General features: G+C 38.5%; 1 protein-coding gene across 1 annotated transcript in view; it reads right to left on the reverse strand.

The window, feature by feature from the left end:
• Positions 1 to 19,588, reverse strand: part of PIBF1 (progesterone immunomodulatory binding factor 1) — a 215,130-nt gene that overhangs the window by 29,152 nt on the left and 166,390 nt on the right. Inside the window, exons 12-14 of the mRNA XM_085215745.1 lie at positions 9,903 to 9,993; positions 5,926 to 6,028; positions 726 to 856 (exon numbers count right to left, since the gene is read on the reverse strand). Coding sequence (XP_085071871.1) covers positions 726 to 856; positions 5,926 to 6,028; positions 9,903 to 9,993 — 325 coding nt within the window. The remainder of the gene's footprint in view (positions 1 to 725; positions 857 to 5,925; positions 6,029 to 9,902; positions 9,994 to 19,588) is intronic.

Here is a 19,588-nt window from a genome sequence, read left to right on the forward strand (position 1 = left end):
AAAAAGTTTTCATGTCACCTCTATCTGAAAATTTTATTTGTTGTTGACCAATATTTTATTCACAATTGGAAGATAAGGCCTTACATATATAGTTATTATTGTGATTTTTCATCTTCTGGAGAAATACAATTTACATATTATATATTATAATATATCAAGTTCAGAGAAGTAATAAAAACACTTGTTTTCTGGAAGAAGAATAAATGATCTATTCATAACAAGCCAGCAAAAGATATCTTGACAGAGACTATCAGTGAAGATTTCACTTTACTTATAAATGTGTTTGTGTATAGATTTACTTGGATAAAAGAATTTTTAGGTATTCTTTCTTAGGGCTTAGAAGACCCTATTCCAAACCATCCTAATATTCTGAATGGATGTGCTATGAAACAGCCTCAAGTTGCACTAGGTAAAGCTTAGCTTGGATATTAGGAAAAATTTCTTCAAATAAAGGGTGCTTAAGCATTGGAACAGGCTGGAGTCATCATCCCTGGATATATTTAAGAAAGTTGTGGACATGGTGCTTAAGGACATGGTTTAGTGGTGAACTTGGTAGCATTAGGTTGACAGTCTTAAGGGTCTTTTCCATTAAAGTGGCTGGACTTAGTCAATGATGGAATGTCTGTATCTACTACTTTACGGACAATAAAACAGAGTTTTCTAATGAAAAATACAAAAATGGTTTTACTTTCAGTTTAAAATAAATGAACAGCAAATTTAATTACCTGACATCTTTTTCAAGTTCTGCAATATGTTCCTTCTGGACACTTATTTGAGAATCTCTCTGTTGCACAGATTCAATGAGGTATTTGTATGGCTGTTGTACTTGACTCAACAAAGAATTTGCTCTGTCAAGCTGACAAAGAAAAAAAGGTATTACTAATTTTATAAGGACAGTAACGTATTATTGAATCACAATTATTACCAATTGCATAGTAATATAAAAAACAAACCTGCTGTCTCAAAATAAAGCCACAATTTACCTCCAAATTAATATCTAGTAAATTATCTTCTTACTTGTATTCTAATTTTTCTATATTTTCACTACAATCATGCTACCCCTATCTATATTCTCCTAATGTGCACTTTCAGGAGTTTTAATTTAACAGCTTTCACTGATGGAGGGAAAAAAATGAGAATAAACAAAGCCTCTGTTTGTTCACCTTACTGACCACAAGTGACATTTGGAATGAAATTGAATCTAAATAAAAATACAGCAATAATGGAAGAGAAGTCCCATTTTCTTTTATCAGTAACTGTATAGAAACATCCAATAGGATGCTTAACAGAGTAGTTTAAAAGACTTCTCATACCTATACGTAGGAAACAAAGCCTTCCTAGTCTTATATCCTACACAAATTAAGATCACTAGGAATAAAAAACAAATATTAGCTGATATGGTTTGTATCTTGAACAGTATAACATAAAATTCACTAAATACAGAATTACTAATTTACTAAATTACTAGTTTATTAGTACAGAATTAAGTTCAAACGTCAAGATTTAGCAATTTCATCTGCTGGAACAAGTACAAGTCAAGAACATCAACAAGATTTAAAAAAAATATATACCAATTTTTTTAAAGTTTTGATGTAAACATGTATAATGGAAGAAATGCATTGGAAATGGTTAAGCTTTCCAACTAGTTAAAAATTTCTGAATAGATTAAACAATCTGCATTTGCCAAATTGTTGTTCCAAGCAAGAAGGAAAAAGACCCTACAATAACAACAAAAAAAACCCCCACCATCCTATTAAACTAGCCTAAGGAATATTTCAGGACTTTCCTAAGGTCAGATTTTTCTCTCAGTCCTCATTTTCAAAACATGAGGTTGTGTTGCCTAAGTTCTTTTCTTTCTTCCTGATTCCCTTATATTTTATTGCAGTTTTTCTTCTGTCCTCTTAGTCAAATGTGCAAAGAACTTATAATTCAATCGTTTGTATTTACTAAAAATCAATATTTAGACAAAACTTTCCTCATTCATCTTAGTGACCTTGCTAAAAGGGGAGTTAACTTCACGTTTTAAAAAAGTGGAAAGAGAGAAAGTAACATCTTAAAATTCATATAAACCTTTAAGTATTACTTAAATACATTATTTAGGGAAGTTACTCTAGTCTGCAGAGAATTTCCAATTCCATTGCAGAGAATTAAAAATAAAAGACAATTATCTTTTTGAACAAACAAATCATCTTCAGTAAATTGATAATCAACAACAAAATAAATTAAGCTATTAGCTTTCTGAGAGTGGAAGCTATCAAAAAGATCTATATCAGGAAGACAACAGAAGGAGTCTCTACATGACAAAGAGATAATTTCGAGACATGGAATATCAATCTCTAGGTTGGCCTAAAATTTCAGTATAAAACCCTAAGGCGGCTTTTAAAGGAGAAACAAAATGCAACATTTCTTGTTCAGACGATCACATTCCAGATAATCTAAAAAACTTTAAAAGCTGCTGTCATCTTGGTGTGAAGTTCCTCGTTATTTTCAAGTACTTCGGTGGGAAATAAGTCTTGCAAGCTTGTTTTGATGCTGCTAAACTCATTGGTTCTTTTGCTAATTTTACTAGCTAGAATGCATCACATTAAGTAAAAAAGGCTATCCCTTTCCATCACAGTGTTTTGCTATTTTTATTCTATACACTCAGAAGAGATCATCATTAAACTGGAATACATTAAGCATCAAATGCATGTATTGATAAATTTTACTTATATGTACATATATATGAATCAACTGTTCTCCTTGAGCAAAAGCATTATTTTTTTTGTAAGCAATTCTGACTTCTGCCTTAACGTGCAAGATTCTTACATATTCAAATCTTTTAAGATCTGAGAATAGAAGACCCTATACAGTAAAATAAAGCCTGAAGCGGTATAATGGGATCAACTGAAGACTGATTAGTTTTCTTCAGTAGCTGAACTTTTACACTGGGTTCCACATTCCAAGAAAGCATACTACTTATCATAGTTCCATCAAATGAAAGAATCTAAGGAGAAGTGTGTATTTTCTTCTTGGTAACATGAAACTTTTTGAGGAGATCAACACAAGACCTTTTCTATATAGCTCCCTTTCTATAAGACCTTAGCAATACTTCTTTGAGGATACTCCATAAAAAGAATCTTACAAAGAACACTTACTGTAGTTTTCATAATCTCCCTCCTTTCATATAGTTTTAGAAAAGTTGTATCATAACTACTACAGGACAATCCCAGAACTTAATCTGAGTTCAAAACAAAAGTTGGTCTAATCACTTTGTCATCAACACTCAACCCGTGTTCTAGATTCCACGTAGATGTCTTAACTGTCAATGAAAAGAACAGTGGACTACCTGAGCTTGATGTAGATTACTTTGCTCTTTGAAACAAATAAACAATCAATAAAGCAGGTACCATCGAGTAAAAAGTCATCCTAGCTCAGGGGATACAGTAGAAATAGCAAACTGAATTTTAAGAAATAAAAACCATAAAGAACAAAAATTTGCTTAAGATATGAAATACAGGTCATTTACAAGAGAAGTTAGCTTCGTGGGAAAAGTTGATACTAGTAGGCAAATAACTCTTAATAAGCAGTAAATAAACCCTAGAAACAACACAATCCACAATTGCAGAGTAGAACAAAACTGAATATAATTTTGAAGAAAACAATTTTCAGTAACATTTTTGTCCTCTGCTTGAAAAATCAGATTGCTAGTTTGTACAGAAGAACAGCGAACTACTTCCTAGCCCATAAATAAGTGTAAAAAGTCTGTATATATATTGAATGGCAAGCAGAATGGTTGAAATAATACATATGAAACTAAAAATCCAATAATCATATGTAAAAAAAAAAAATTCAATGAAGCATTTAGAGATGAATGCCAAATATGAATTAAATAGAAAGCATGTTTTAAAAAATTTATTATTTAACCTTTTAAGAGCTTAACAGGCTTAGTAGCTGCTGTGCATTAGCTAACAATCTGTAAAATATTTATTTAACTTATTACTGAGTCATATCCTGATTTAATATACACAATTATATGATAAAAGATCAAGCAAAGGCTACACAACATCCCATGAAAATTCTTCCATTCTTCCAAAAAAAAAAAAAAAAAAAAAGGAACTTGATCTAGTGGAATTTTGCAGGAATTTGAATGAAAGTCTGTAATTTTAGATCTTTCATTACTTATCTAGAAACAAATGTAAAACCATAGCAGGTAACAAAAAAGTCTACAAAAGTGGTCGCTAGACATTTAAATGGAGAATAAAGCACAGATTTTATTAATGATTACGAAAACTATCAAGGATAACACTGGATTCACCAATGCCCCGAATCTTCAAGTCAAGAACATATGATAGATACGTTTTAATCAAATACAAATTACTAACATGTATCTGGAAGAATGCATAAAAAAAATCTAGTATTAGCTAAAAATAGATAAATAAACATTCACTGTTGACATATATTTGATTAAAATTAAATTAGATATATGTGATTACATGTATAAAAACAAACAAGTACATGTGTATTTTTAAATCTGCAGACAATTCAAATATTTGCACTGTAAAGTACTTACACAGAATCACAGAATTATAGAATCACAAGTTCGGAAAGGACCTGTAAGATCATCTAGTCCAACTGTCCTCCCACCATCAATGCTACCACAAGCTACTAAACCATATCTCGTAGCTCCTCATCCAGACGCCTCTTGAACACTGCCAGGGATGGCGACTGCACCACCTCCCTGGGAAGGCTATTCCAGTGCCTGACCACTCTCTGAGAGAAAAAGTTTTTCCTTACGTCTAATCTATATCTCCCATGGCACAACTTGTGGCCATTTCCTCAGGTCCTGTTTGTTGCCTTGAGAGAAGAGGCCAAATCCCCTCCTCATCACAACCTCCTCATAGGAAGTTGTAGAGTGCAATGAGGTCTCCTCTGAACCTGCTCTTCTCCAGACTGAACAATCCCAGTTCTCTCAACCTGTCCTCAGCAGACCTGTGCTCCAGACCCCTCATCAGTTTCATTGCCCTTCTCTGGACATGTTCCAGGGCCTTGATTTCTTTCTTGTAGTGAGGGGCCCAAAACTGCACACAGTACTCAAGGCGTGGCCTCACCAGCGTGGAATACAGGAGGATGATTACCTTCCTGCTCCTGCTGGCCACACTATTTCTAATGCAGGCCAGGATAGTTATCCTAATTTATAATTACTGTTAAAATAAAATAAAACAAAAAAACGACCACATTTCCAAAGCAGGTAGCCATGAAATTTCATATGGTGGCATTGCCTGACAGCAAATCAAGACAGAGTTCCTTGGTTGCTAAGAGAAACTGGTAAGACAATTTTAAAAGTATTTCAAAAAATTAGTTCAGCTTAATTAAGGAAGATTGCAAAATGATAATTTTACAGTGTTTATTTGCCAAGTCAGTGTAATATGCAATTTCAGCTATTACATATAGACTTATTATGAAATTTAACACATTGTAATATTTCAAAAAAATTAAACTTTTTTTTTTTGTTAAACAGCTTATATCAAACATTCCTTACATTTGTATATTTGAAAGACTCAGCAAAGTAGAAAAGGATTTACAGAAATATCTTCAAATGTGATTTAAGGGCAGAGAATATGATGAGATATTCACTGAACAAACTAGTTTGGCTAGCTGGTTTTCTGTTCAGAAATCAGAACGTTGTCTGTCTGGTCTACATTCTTGTTTAGCCTACAAAGTAATCCCTCTTTTGATCTTCATTTCAAAATACAATATAAACTTCTTTCAGAACATTTACCATGGAGTTTTGGTTAATTATGAGCTTTTTTTTTTTTTTGACATCAAATAGATAATAAACAGTGTTTAGAAAATATTCCATTTTATGAACAGCTGTTCCACCATGTTTATAGTTTCTACACTTTTTTTTGTTGGTTTTTTTTTTTTTTTGGAGCAATAATTTACCTCTTGTGAAATCTGTGTTACTTGTTCCTTCTGATGTTCCAGATCTTTAACAAGCAACGAGTTTTGCTTTTCTAGCTGCAGTAACCTCCTTGCCAAGTGAACACTGTGCCAAGAAAAACAAGCTCAAGTTGATTTTTTTTTTTAAATAAATTCTCACAATTGTACTTCAAAACTTGATTGCCTTAATTTTATACTAATATATAAACTATACAGTGAGACCATGCATAATTGTCAAAGCTAAAAAAAAAAATGAAAACATTACAGACTTCAACAGCACTGAAACAGCATTCCTGTAGTGACGCCATGGTAATATTTCTTAAAAAGTAATTACTTATATTATTTGTAAAATAGTTTATAATTGCAATAATCATGTCAGGATACTTCAACTAATCATGAATATTTATTTTTTTTTTTAGCTTCTTTAAGAAATCACCGTAAGTGGCTTCTGCTTAAGTCAGTTTTAAAAATACATACCAACATATATCTTGTAGAAAAGCAACAAAAAATGAAATACTTGATCATTTTCTAAACAAAGGCAAAATCATTTTGTCTGACATTTACTATGCTAGTTAAATGTCATTACCACTTTATTATTTTTATTTTTTTAAATAAAAAATAGATCCACAAAAGAATTATTCAGCTGTGTAAGCGCTACAACTTCTTGCATATTTCATGACCAATATTAGAAGACTCCATCGTCAATTCAATAGCATAGTTCCATAGGCAGCAATGGGAAGACTTCACATACCTGGAAAGTGGTTTGCAATTGTATCTAACCCAGTCTTTCAATTTGTTATTACAGTCACTTAGCCCTATTCAATAGACAGGGGAGCCTGAACATACTCCACTAAAACAGACTCTTGGATGCACTGAAATGTACTCAAAACTTCACTGACTGTATTAAACAGAATTAAATTGATTACAATGGCTGGATACTAAGTCTCTGTCCTAAACCTATGGTCAGATATCTAAATTTGTATTTAGATATTTATATTTATCCTGTAACGAGTCCTGTCATCTTTGCAGCATTCAGCAGCTTGGTAACTGACTGTAAAAAGATATACAACTCAAGAAAATATCACTGTATGCCTCCATATTTAAGTACACTAGCTACCAATCAGCATACTTATCCCTTTACGTGTTTTAACCACTGAACTAACGGCTCTACACAACAATCTACTGTTTCAGTCAAATGCATGCCATTTTTTTCCAAAACATCTACATTGAATAAAAGAGAGAATTCACTCCAGTTCAGATCTTAGAATCAGTGTATACCTTCCATACACTGAAAATGTGTACCTAAGTCGACAAATAAGCAAATAACAAGTTTTGAACTATGATGCTAAACATGTAAGAGTATAAGTGGTTTACAGCTGACCAACTGGGAGGTTCTATTTGTTCTTAAGTTGAGGATTAAACTTAGATGTAAAGCTAGATGAGTATGTATACTTTCTCAGAAAATTTGAGAAGTCATACCCACCCCCTTCCCCTCTGTAAAAATGAACATACTTTTAGATTTGGTAGAATTCTTGATTTTAATTTCTTGATATTTATGTTACGATCCTACTCTCACACAGATACTCTTTCACCTTTTATGAGAAGAATGACCTGAAATTGGCAATAGCACTCACTAGAATGTTGGTTCTCTCTCAGTTCCTCCAGAAAGAGTATCAGACTGTATAAACATTAACTGAGAAAAATGGACTTCCCCAAGCTAGTTTTTCTGATTTTAGATTATGAGTTATGAGATATGCATTAGTATCCCATCTAGTACAAAACAGAAATCAAACACTTTTGTAATATATCTAATCAGGGATCTTACACATTAATGTTTGGAGCGCAAAGGGAAACAGTGATACCTTCCCATTGCAGTGATACCCCCCCAATGGGGGATGTAGAATCACAGAATCATTAAAGTTGCAAAAAAGATAATCAAGTCCAAGTGTCAACCTATCATCACCACATCCATTAAACCATGTCCCTAAGTGTCACATCTACAGATATGTAGCCCATCATAGTTATTCCAGTTACAACTGTTCAGTGAACTTGATCCGAATGTGCAAGGATTTAAAGATAAGCACAAGTAACTATGTTAGTATGCTTTTCAGTTTGTTTTTTCAAGTAGCTTAAATTTAAAACAAAAAGGACAAAGGTCCTTGAATGTGTAAATAATCTAAACTGAACCTAATACAGTGGGAAAAAAAAATCTCAGAAAACTTCTGAAATTTCTGAAAGTTCTCAGAAATTTGCATCTCCAAAGATATCAAGTTCTGGACATTTTTTTATTCCACTATAAAAGAAACTAAACTCAAGAATGTGGTAATCCCAAACAGTTTTTAGGCACAGTGGAGGAGTTAATTTGGGCCAGCAACCATTGTTAGTAAGTCATTCACATGCAGCTAACCTACACTGAGAATTCAGTTTTGTCAAAGTGTGCTACTACATGCTATTTCATCTCAATGCTTGAGAATGTTCCCAGAAATACTTAATTTACTAGTATGGATGTATGGCACTTACGTACAGATACATGAGATAGTTGTTTCTGGCAAGTAAAAGCAAAAAAGTATAGACACCATCACGCATTACACTTGAATAGACAGCTTTGCCTTTTTTCTAGAATTGTATTTAAGAAGGCTGCTCCAAAAGCAACACCTCCTTTTTTATTATGTTGTCTCACAGAGACAGAGGCAGATAGTAGTGGTATGGCAGATAGTGGTGGTATTTCCCATCAATATTAAGTTCCATTTTGTTCCCACACAACAGATGGCAGCAGAAGGGCAGTCTGACAAAATGGAGTCTGACCTGAGAGTGCATATAAAGCATATAAAGTGCATGGAAAACGTGGAACCGAATTCCTCCACGAGGGAAAAAAAAAAAAAAAAAAAAAAAAAAAAAAATCACACCCGCTGACATTAATCGACACTTGCTGAATGTTTACAGAGATCAAACACTCAATTTGAGCACTATTTCAGCAGTGACGACAGTGACACTAGGTCACCTCCAAAATGATGACTGATGAAAAACAGTGTTTTGTAGCTAAGAACTTGCTCTATCACATAGTGTTATTGTGCTCTTCGCAGCTGTTATACTTTCTAAGAAAATAAATAGACTGCATTACTTTTGGAGTAACACAGGCAGTATCAAAAGAAATTTTACTAAGAAACAGTATGATGAGGCATAAAAATGCTAAAGAGCAAATTAAGCTATGCCAAACTTAAGTACTGCATAAAATCTTTATGATCCTTACAGCAATATGTAACTCAGTACACGACAGGTCTGATCTGATAGACAATACTGACAACATTTACTAAATTGGAAAAGGTCTTAAGCAATTGGATTTGCTCTGAGCAGGGTGCTGGACTCCACTAAGTTCCACATGTTCCTTTCAGCCTAAATCATCTCACCATTACGTGATTTTGATCTTCGGTTATGTTTTCCTTTTATAGTATTTGGGTATATTTTAAACAACTGCAGAGTATTTTTTTTGCTGTCACATTTAAAAAATATTATAAATCATGTAAAATATTGTAGGTAAATCTACATTCCCTATCTTCCACAGTGAGCTGTAGCCTTTATGTACACAATGAACTATTTGAATGTCACCATTGTTTCTTAAAGACAATGTGTTGTATAAATTTATTATTTAAAAATGACTATGATCAAAAGGTATGTTATTTAGTCTACATGTTATTTTTATCTATTAATCAAATGGTATCAGAGGAAACTGAAAAACATAACTGGAATCAAATGCTGTGTATGTAAAGATAAAAGGATGCTCTTAAACTTTACTGTTCTTAATTTCCTGAAAGATACATATTAAATACAGTACATTTTCTTCATCCTATTTCTGTATTCTTACGTAATTAAAAAACCTCTTTATGTTAACCAAAATTACTAGTTTCTAAGATTAAACATGCTGTTTCTCTCTTCATCTACTTTGTCTTGAATGAGTAAATTCAGAAAAGCCACTTATTTACCTTTGCTTTAGTCGTCTTTTGGCTGTTGTAGGAACATTAGCACCATACCCATATGAGAAGAGAACCCTTTCAGCTTCAACTTCATTTTCCACTGCAGAAAATTGCAGAAAGGTACTATTAGAAGGTGTCCTTGGAAGAAAATAATTAGAATGCAAGAGCTTATAAAGTTACACATATGCATTTTTTTCCCTAGAACCTACATTTTCAGTTGTTGTAAACTGCTATAGCCTTTAGCGCTTCAGTGGAAGAGTTTTGTTTACTATTAGCACTGACACAGTGCCATACATTCATATTATGATACAGGCAGACTTCTCACTTAAAAGAAAACCACAATGATTTATATTAATAAATAATACAAAAGCAAGATAAAAATTCAGTGACCTTTCATATTCATATGTATGATAACAAAATAGTAGTAGTAGAAATTTAATTTGGCAGTAAAAAGTTAGGTGGTGATTTTTTTTCCTCATAAATAATTCATTTTTTGTGTATTCATGAGGAAACAGGAAGATAAAAATCAGGAAGTGTTTAAGACAAATAGACATAAGCAAGTCCCCGGGATCAGAAGAGACAAATTCGAGGTTGCTGAGGGAACTGATGTCACTTGACTGAATCATTTTTGAAAGACCGTGACAATGAAGTATTTCCGATAGTCTGCAGAAAACAGATACTGTACCCATATTCAAGGATGGCTAGAAGGAATGAGAAACTAGTCAGCCTCACCCCAGCCTCAAACTCCAAGCATGGACAAATAGGTGGTTGGGAACAGCTAGCAAAAAGAAATCACATCTGACTAATTTAATACCTTTTATGATGAAACGAATGGTCACATCTTGACTAGTGTGAAGACAGAATCTTTGGTACAGTCTCTCGTAGTATCCTTAAATCCAAGCAAGGTATGGACTGGGACTTTTGGGCTCAAATAATGGTAATTATTAATTACTCATACAAAGCCCAACTGACAGTCATTTACTATTGGAATCTTCATGTGTTAATACTACTCAAAATCTTTACTAAAAATGCAGACAGTGGGATATTGTGCACCTTCAGAATGTTTCATAAAGTTAGCAGCTTAGGGAAGTGATAAGATAGATCAACTGGGGGACAGAGCTGCTAGTCACAGGGACCTAAACAGGCTGAAAAAAAAAAAAATATATATATATATATATAGATGTATGAACAATAACATTAAGGTTAAGCAAAGGCAAATACAGAGTCTCACATCTGGGGCCCAGATGCTAACACAGTTTGGGGACTGACTGACTAAAAGCGTTTTGCAGAAAAAGATCCAAGGATTCTAGAGGACAAGCTGATCACAAATTGCCTTGTAGCAAAGAACAACTGCATCCAAGGCTGTATTAGCAAGAACACAGATGGATGGTCGAAGAAAGTGATCCTCCCCATCTACTCAGTATTTCTGGGACCACACGTGGCTATACTTGGTTTTGGGCTTCCCAGTGCACAAAAGATGTTGATGTATTGGAGGGAATCCAGCAGAGAGTCACCAAGACAATGAGAACGCTAGAGCACGTGACATACAAGTTGAAGCTTAGAAGAGATCTTGTTGCTCTGTCCCACTACCAAATGGGAAAGTACAGTAAAAACAGGAGACAGACTCTTCTTAGAAGTGTACAGTGATTAGGACATGAGGCAATCCTTCTTTTAGGTGACAAGTTCAGTGCTGCATTTTTTAGAAAAATGTCAAGGAAATTCTACCCTATAAATGAGTATCTGCCAATAACATACATATAAAGGTCATATCAAAAAAACACCAACATTTTGAAAATGTAGCAGGTACCAACCCAAAATAATCTCTACCAGGATGTGCTTGTGTTACCTTTTCTTTCTTTCTGGGCTCTTCACCTGACTCTGCGGTATACAATAAACATCTACTAGTTAGGGACACACTCATTAATTTCATTCTTACAGTGTGATTGAGAGGATACAGATAGCCTTAATTTTTTATTTTTTTTTTTCCTTAAAAAGACGCCAACCAGTAAAAAGCAAGGAAGACATAGAATCACCATGGCTGGAAAAGACCTCCAAAATCATCCAGTTCAACTGTCCACCAATATGTTTCTACTAAACCAGTTCTCTTAGTACAGTATCTAAATGTTTCTGAAACACTCTCAGGGATGGTGATTCCACCTGCTCCCTGGGCAGCCCTGTCCAGCACCAGACCACTCTTTCAGAGAAGAAATTTTTCCTGTCATCCAACCTGAATCTCCCCTGCTGTAACTTGAGGCCACTCCCTCCAGTCCTATCACTAGTTACATGACAGAAGAAGCCAAGACCCACATTACCACAACTTCCTACCAGAATTAGAGAGCAATATGAAGTGCCCTGTGAGACTCTTCTCCAGACTGAAGAATCCCAGCTCCCTCAGCCACTCCACATAAGACCAGTGCACCAGATCCCTCACAGCGTTGCTGCCCTGCTCCGGACATGCTCCAGGGCCACAGTGTCTTTCTTGTAGTGAGGGGCCCAAAACTGAACACAGTACTCGAGGTGCGGCCTCACCAGAGTAGAGTACATAAGGATGATCGCTTCCCTGCTCCTGCTGGCAACACTATTTCTGATACTAGCCAGGATGCCACTGGCCTATTTGGCTACCTTGAATGTTCTGACTTAAAAGATACCTTTAAGTTACAATCCCCTCGCTATAGGCAGGGACATGTCCTTCTTGACCCAGGGCTCAAAGCCCCATCCAGCCTGGCTTTGAATGCCTCCAGGGAGGGGGCATCCACATCCTCTCTGGGCAACCTGTTCCAGTGTCTCACAGTAAAGAATTTATTCCCAATATCTAGTCCAAATCTACCTTCTTCTAGTTTAAAGCCATTTCCCCTTGCCTTGTTGCTACATGTCCTTATAAAAAGTCCCAGCTTTCCTGTATGCCCCCTTTAGGTACTGGAAAGCCACTATAAGGTCTCCCCAGAGGCTTCTCTTCTCCAGGCTGAAGAGACCCAGTTCTCTCTTCCTGACCCAGCAGGGGAGGTGCTCTAGCCCTCTGATCATCTTTGTGGCCCTCCTCTGGACATGCTCCAAAGCTCCATGTCCCTCGTGTGTTGGGATACCCAGATAATCAAATAATCAAAATAAAATACCTAGTCTAAAACTAAAGTTTTCCAATGTGAATATTTTATGCTGAAAAGGAAAAAGAGAGAAATGCCAAGAAAGCTTATTGTTATTCATGTGGAATGTTATTCATGCACTTCAGCAAGGGAATTGGACTAGATGACCTCAAGAGGTCCCTTCCAACCCCTACAATTCTGTGATCCTGCAAAATCACTCAGTTGCTGTAAGGAATGGCTATATAAATTCTTCATAGTTTCCTGAAAAGGCTGTTTCATTAGTAAAGTGAAGCATACTGATGAGGGAATAGAAGAAAAAATGCAGTGATCCCTTCCACATGTACATTCTCTGAAGTAAGATCATATGGTTACATGACAAAATCCACCTCACATGTACAAACACAAAACTTTCTAAAAGGTCCAGAAAATTTGATGATCAACCCCTCACACTCCAACACTCCTAAATAACAGAGACAACAGTGAAACAACAGAGGCTTCATAACCCACAGAAAGGGAAAAAGACTTATCGCATTGAAATGTAAAGACACAATCACAATACTGAAAAATAAAATCTTGTTCTCATTATAGCTTATAGGAAATTCCCACTGTCTTCCACATGGTGCAATCAGCCTATATAACATTCTTTGAAAGACTGACTGGAAAATTTCTAGAATGCCTTAAATTTGAAAATCATGTAATTTTCCTTCATTCAAATATTTTTTTGACCTTCTGTAAATGCCAGCTCTTAATTTGGGAAGTAGGAGAAAGTATGTCTGTGTTCTTCTTCAATTATTTTAAAAAGAAGTAAGGCTTTTATTTTCTCTGATTTGCCTCAGAACTTCACCTTGGTGCTGGAAATCTGTCTTAAGTATTACTTCTAATTTTCAATGTCAAAGATACAATAGTAAGAATAAGCAAAATTATTGCAGTATATTGAAATAATCAGAACATCACAGAATTGCTTAGGTTGGAAAAGACCTCAAAGATCATCAAGTCCAACCACAACCTAACCATACTACCCTAACAACCCTCCACTAAATCATGTCCCTGAGCACCACATCCAAATGGTTTTTAAACACATCCAGGGATGGTGACTCAACCACCTCCCTGGGGAACCTATTCCAGTGCTTCACAACCCTTTCTGTAAAGAAGTGTTTCCTGATATCCAACCTAAACTTCCCCTGGTGCCATTTCCCCTCATCCTGTCACCTGTCACCAGTGAGAAGAGACCAATCCCGCTCTCGCTGTAAGCACCTTTCAGATATTGGAAGAGAGCAATAAGATCTCCCCTCAGCCTCCTTTCCCCCCGACTGAACAGCCCCAGTTCCTTCAGTCTCTCCTCGTAGGGCATATTCTCCAAGCCCTTCACCAGTCTTGTTGCCCTTCTATGGACCTGCTCCAGCACCTCAATGTCCTTACTGTACTGAGGTACCCAAAACTGAACACAGTACTTGAGGTAAGGCCTCACCAGTGCCGAGTACAGGGACAGGATTACTTCCCTAGTCCTGCTCACCACACCATTCCTCATACGAGCCACAATGCCATTGGCTTTCTTGGCCACCTGGGCACACTGCTGGCTCATATTCAGCTGACTGTCCATCAGTACACCAAGGTCCCTTTCCATCAGGCACCTTTCCAGCCACTCCTTTCCAAACCTGTAGGGTTGCCTGGGGTTGCTGTGACCAAAATGCAGGACCCGACACTTGGCACTGTTGAAACTCAAACAGTTAACCTTGGCCCATTGATCCAGTCTATCCAGGTCCCTCTGTAGTGCCTTTCTCCCCTCTGGCAGATCAACACTCCCAACTTGGTGTCATCTGCAAACTTACTGAGGGTGCATTCAATCCCCTCATCAAGATCATTAATAAAGATATTAAACAGAAGCGGCCCCAGTACTGAGCTCTGGGAGACGCTGCTCATGACTAGCCACAAACTGGATTTAACTCCATTGACCACAACTCTTTGGGCTCAGCCATCCACCCAGTATTTCACTCAGCAGAGTGTACATCCATCCAAACCATGAGCAGCCAGCTTCTCCAGGAGAATGTTGTGAGAGACAGTGTCAAGTGCTTTACTGAAGTCCAGGCAGACCACATCAATAACCTTACCTTCATCCACTAAGCAGGTCATCTTGTCATAAAATTAAATCAGGTCTGTCAAACAGGATCTACTATTTGTAAACCCATGCTGACTGGTCTTGATCCTTTGGTTGACCTTTAACTGGTCCAGGATGGCTCCCAAGATTATCCATTCCATAACCTTCCCAGGCACTGAGTTGAGACTGATAGGACTGTAGCTACCAGGATCATCTTTCCAGCCCTTTCTAAAGATAAGCATTACATCTACCAGTCTCCAGTCCGCCAACACATTTCTGGTTAGCCAGGACTGACAAAGAATGATGGAGTGTGGCTCTGCCAACTCCCTCAGCACTCTAAGGTGCAATCCATCCGGCCCCATGGACTTGTGAGCATCCAGGTTTCAGAGCAGGTCCAAAACCATCTCTTTGTGGAATATGAAGGGCCTATTCCGTTCCCCATTCCTATCTACCAGCACAGGGGGCTGTGTGCCAGGAAGTAACAAGCCTTGCTATTAAAGAATGAGGCAAAGAAAGCATTAAGTACCTCAGCCTTATCCTGATCCCTGGTCATCAAGTTGTCCTTGGCATCCAACAAGGGATGGAGATTCTCCCTCGCCCTCCTCTTGTTGTTGATGTGTTTATAGAAATATTTATTGTTGTCCTTTACCTTGGTGGCCAAGTTCAGTTCTAGCTGGGCTTTGGCTTTACTAATTTTTCTCCCTGCACAACTTCACTATGTACCTGTAATCATCATAAGTACTTACCCACTCTTCCAGAGACCATAAACTTTCCTTTTGCTCTTGAGTTCTAGCCTAAGGTCTCTGTTCAGCCAGCCTGACCTCCTTGCCTGTTGGCTCATCTTCTGTGACCTGGGGATGGTCAGCTCCTCTACCTTTAAAATTACTTCCTTAAAATATTCCCAGCCTTCCAGGGCTCCCACGCCCTCCAAAGTTACATCCCAAGTAACCTCTCAACCATGGTCCTAAAGAGGCTAAAGTCTGCCCTCCTGAAGTCCAAAGTGGCAGTTCTGCTGGCTCCCCTTTCTGGTTCAACGAGGCTCAAGAAATCTAGCATCTCATGATCACTATGCCCCAGATGGCCTCCAACCTTTACATTTCCCACAAGACCTCTGTTAACGAACAGCAAGTCCAGGATCTCGCTTCCCCTTGTCAGCTTCTTCACCAGCTGCGGCAGGAAGTTATCTCCCACACACTCTAGGAACCTCTGTAACTGTTCCCAATCTGCTGTAGTATAAATCCAGCAGATGTCTGGGAAGTTGAAGTCCGCCACAAGAACAAGGGGGAGAGATCTCAAGACCTCACTCAACTGTTCTACAAAGTGTCTTGTCTACCTCTTCATCCTGATGGGTGGCCTGTAGCAGACTCTAACGACAATGTCAGTCTTATTGGCCTTTGCTTTTATTCTGACCCATAAAGTCTCAACCCTACCATCACCACTGTTAATTTCCATTCATTCACATTCTTTCTTAACATAGAGGGCTACACCACTGCCGCTCCTGCCTTGCTGTCATGGTTTTATGATTTTTGATTATTCATATTCCACATCATAACATCATGTAGTGCATGGGGAGCATTAAAGCTCCAATTTTGGGCACCTGCCCAGAGGAGAAGAACTACATACCACAGAACACTTTGCATTCAGAGAGAAGATATAACCCCTGGCAAGGTCACCTGATGTTCACTTTTTCCTTTGGCTTTTCTCCCTGCTGCTTGGTCCAACTGTGCATCTCACCTCAGCGTATGGTGAGGCCTTCAGATTCTCAGACACTCTCTCTCACAATATTTGATTTATTAGCTTCAATTCTGATGATACTGTATGATAGTATGTTATCTTGCATTCCAATACCATATTTAGTAAATTAGTTTGTTTCTTCTCAGATCGCCACTGTTTTTAATGATTTTTGGGGCACCATTTCCCCTTTCTGGAGGGGTGGATTCACAAATCCCTCCACCACACTTGTCACTGAATTGGGCCAAACAAGCCCGTAAACCATTGACACTTGCCTATCTCTTTTGACAAGTCGGTAGCCATCCATCACAGCACTCCAGCTGTGTAAGTCATTCCACCACACTTCCATGATGGCGACTATATCATACCTTTTCAACTGCACAGTGGCCTCCAGCTCCTCCTGTTTATTACGCACGTTGAGTGCATTAATATAAAAGCACCTGAGCTGGGCCTCCTTTTGAGTGGCAGTAGCCACCCTCTTGAACACTGTGGGATCTTACTAGCACATCCCTCTCCCACAAGGACCGGCATGTTACATACAGGTTTCGTTCCAGTGACCCCAGTTACACCCCCATCCTCCTTCATACCTAGCTTAAAGCTCTATCTATGAGCCTTCCCAACTCCCATTGTAACACTCCTTTCTACCGGTGGGATATTGGTTGCCAGCAGGCCTGGTCTTGTGTAAATCGAGCAGAAGTCAAAAAACCCCAAACCCTGCCAGGTACGCCAGTCTCAGAACCAGGTATTAATCCATTGGCCCATCATACTTATACCCTCATCATTCCCTAAAACTGGAGGAATAGAGAACACAACTTGTGCTCCCAAACCCTTGATCTGTCACCCCAAGGCTCTGAAATCTTTTTTCACAGTCTTCAGTGAAGTTCTTCCTATATCATTGCTGCCTCCCTGAAACAACAGTAGGGGATAGTAATCTGAGGGCCGAACTAGGGAAGGAAGTTTCTTCCTTAAGTCTTTAATCTGGGCTCCTGGGAGGCAGCAGACCTCCCTATACAGAAGGACATATTGGTCCTTCTGCTCCCTTCAGGAGAGTCACCAATAACAATGACCTGTCATTTTTCCTTTGCAGATGAGGTTTTGATGCTAAGTGAGGTCTGGTTAGACTTTGGTAACTCCACCAACTGGGGAGAACCATCATCACCACCACTGTCCAGTTGTCCCTGCAGAGCACTGTACCTGTTCCACAGGGGCAGCTGGGGAGGGAGGGGAATCTCTGGGCTGTTGCATCTGCATCACCACGCAGGGACCTTTTGCCACTGCCCCAAAATCCCCTATTCTTCTCCGTTGTTAATATGGGGAGGAGAGGACACGGGGCTCACCGCAGCAGGAAGACTGCCTGCTATTTCCCCTCTGTCACCTATTTGCAAGGCAGCAGGGGGTGACGTGCTCCATGTGGAGCCTAAGCTGGCTGCCAAGATGTCAGGGCCGACAGGGTTTGGCTCCACCAATCAATCTCCCTCTCACATTCCTTTATGCTCCTCAGCCTCTCCACCTCCTCCTTCAGGACAACCACAAGGCTAAGTAAGTCATTTAGCTAGTCGCATCTAACACAAGTGCTGTCTCCCTCACCTAGCGGTGCAAAGGCCAGGCTCTGGCATTCACTACAGCCAGAGAGCTGCGCGCTGGCATCTTGTTTCGGGACCTCAGTCTGGGTCTCCACGTTTTTCTTATCGGCAGCCTTCCTTTCATGTGTGCAGAGGACCTCTGTCTGGGTCTCCACTTTTTTCCTGGCAGTAGCCTTCTGCAGGGATGCAGCCATGGCAAACCAGCACTATTCGGGTAGCCTTAATGGGGTCTGACTGATCAGCCCTGTCCTGCTGTCGGTAGTGCTGGCACCACCCTTGCCCCATTATCAGCCCATTAACAGGTGCCCCTGCACTTACCACTTTCTTTGCAGTGATAACAACTCTCCTCCCTGTGTAGTCTCGTTAATGGGTGACTTATGGTTTCTCCTTGTCTGAACAGCCCACGTGATTCACGCACCCAACTCCTCTCTGTCCCTGAGGCTTTTTCTAGGCAGGGGGCGTGGATGCAGAGCCGTTGCCCTGGCAACGCGCACTTCATGACAGCCGCTCTCGGGAGAGCTGCCGGGCTGCTCTGTTATCTCGGGGTTCCCTGATCAAGGAATCAAGTGAAACCCTCCTGTACCTCACGGTCAGTCACCGCGGTTCTGGCTGGGACAGCTTCGAAGCAGCGAACTTTGGCGATCAAGCAATATTATTGTAGTGTATCTCCCTTTTTCCCTCTTCAAACTGAACCAGAATACAAACAGTTGTTAAATATCAATAAACAAATGTATTTGTAAACTTTGACTTCTTTAGGTGATCATACAATGACTTGTGTTGGAACTAGATGATTTTTACAGTCCCTTCCAACTCCTGCAACCATGGACAGAGTTGACATCCGCTAGATCAGGCCACCCTTGGACACCTCCAGGGACAGGGCATCAACACCGTCTCTGCTCCAGTGCCTCACCGCTCTCAGAGTGAAAAGTCTCCTCCTAATATCTAATCCAAATTACCCTCTTTTCGTTTAAAACAGTTCCACCTTGTCCTATCACTGTCAGACCATGAAAAGTGTCACTCTCCATGTTTTTTTTATACGCACTCAAAGTACTAATATTCTGTAGCTTACAAATATAATTAAAACATATTAGTTAGGGAGAAATTAAGAATTATTCAGTTTTGTAAAAACTTTACTATAAGATGAATAAGAAAATGTGAATCACTGTAAGCAGAAAACAGTATTCTTAACTTCATTTTCTGCACACC

Source organism: Meleagris gallopavo, chromosome 1 (assembly GCF_905368555.1).
Source record: "Meleagris gallopavo chromosome 1, MGAL_WU_HG_1.1, whole genome shotgun sequence".
Classification (NCBI taxonomy): Eukaryota; Metazoa; Chordata; class Aves; order Galliformes; family Phasianidae; genus Meleagris; species Meleagris gallopavo.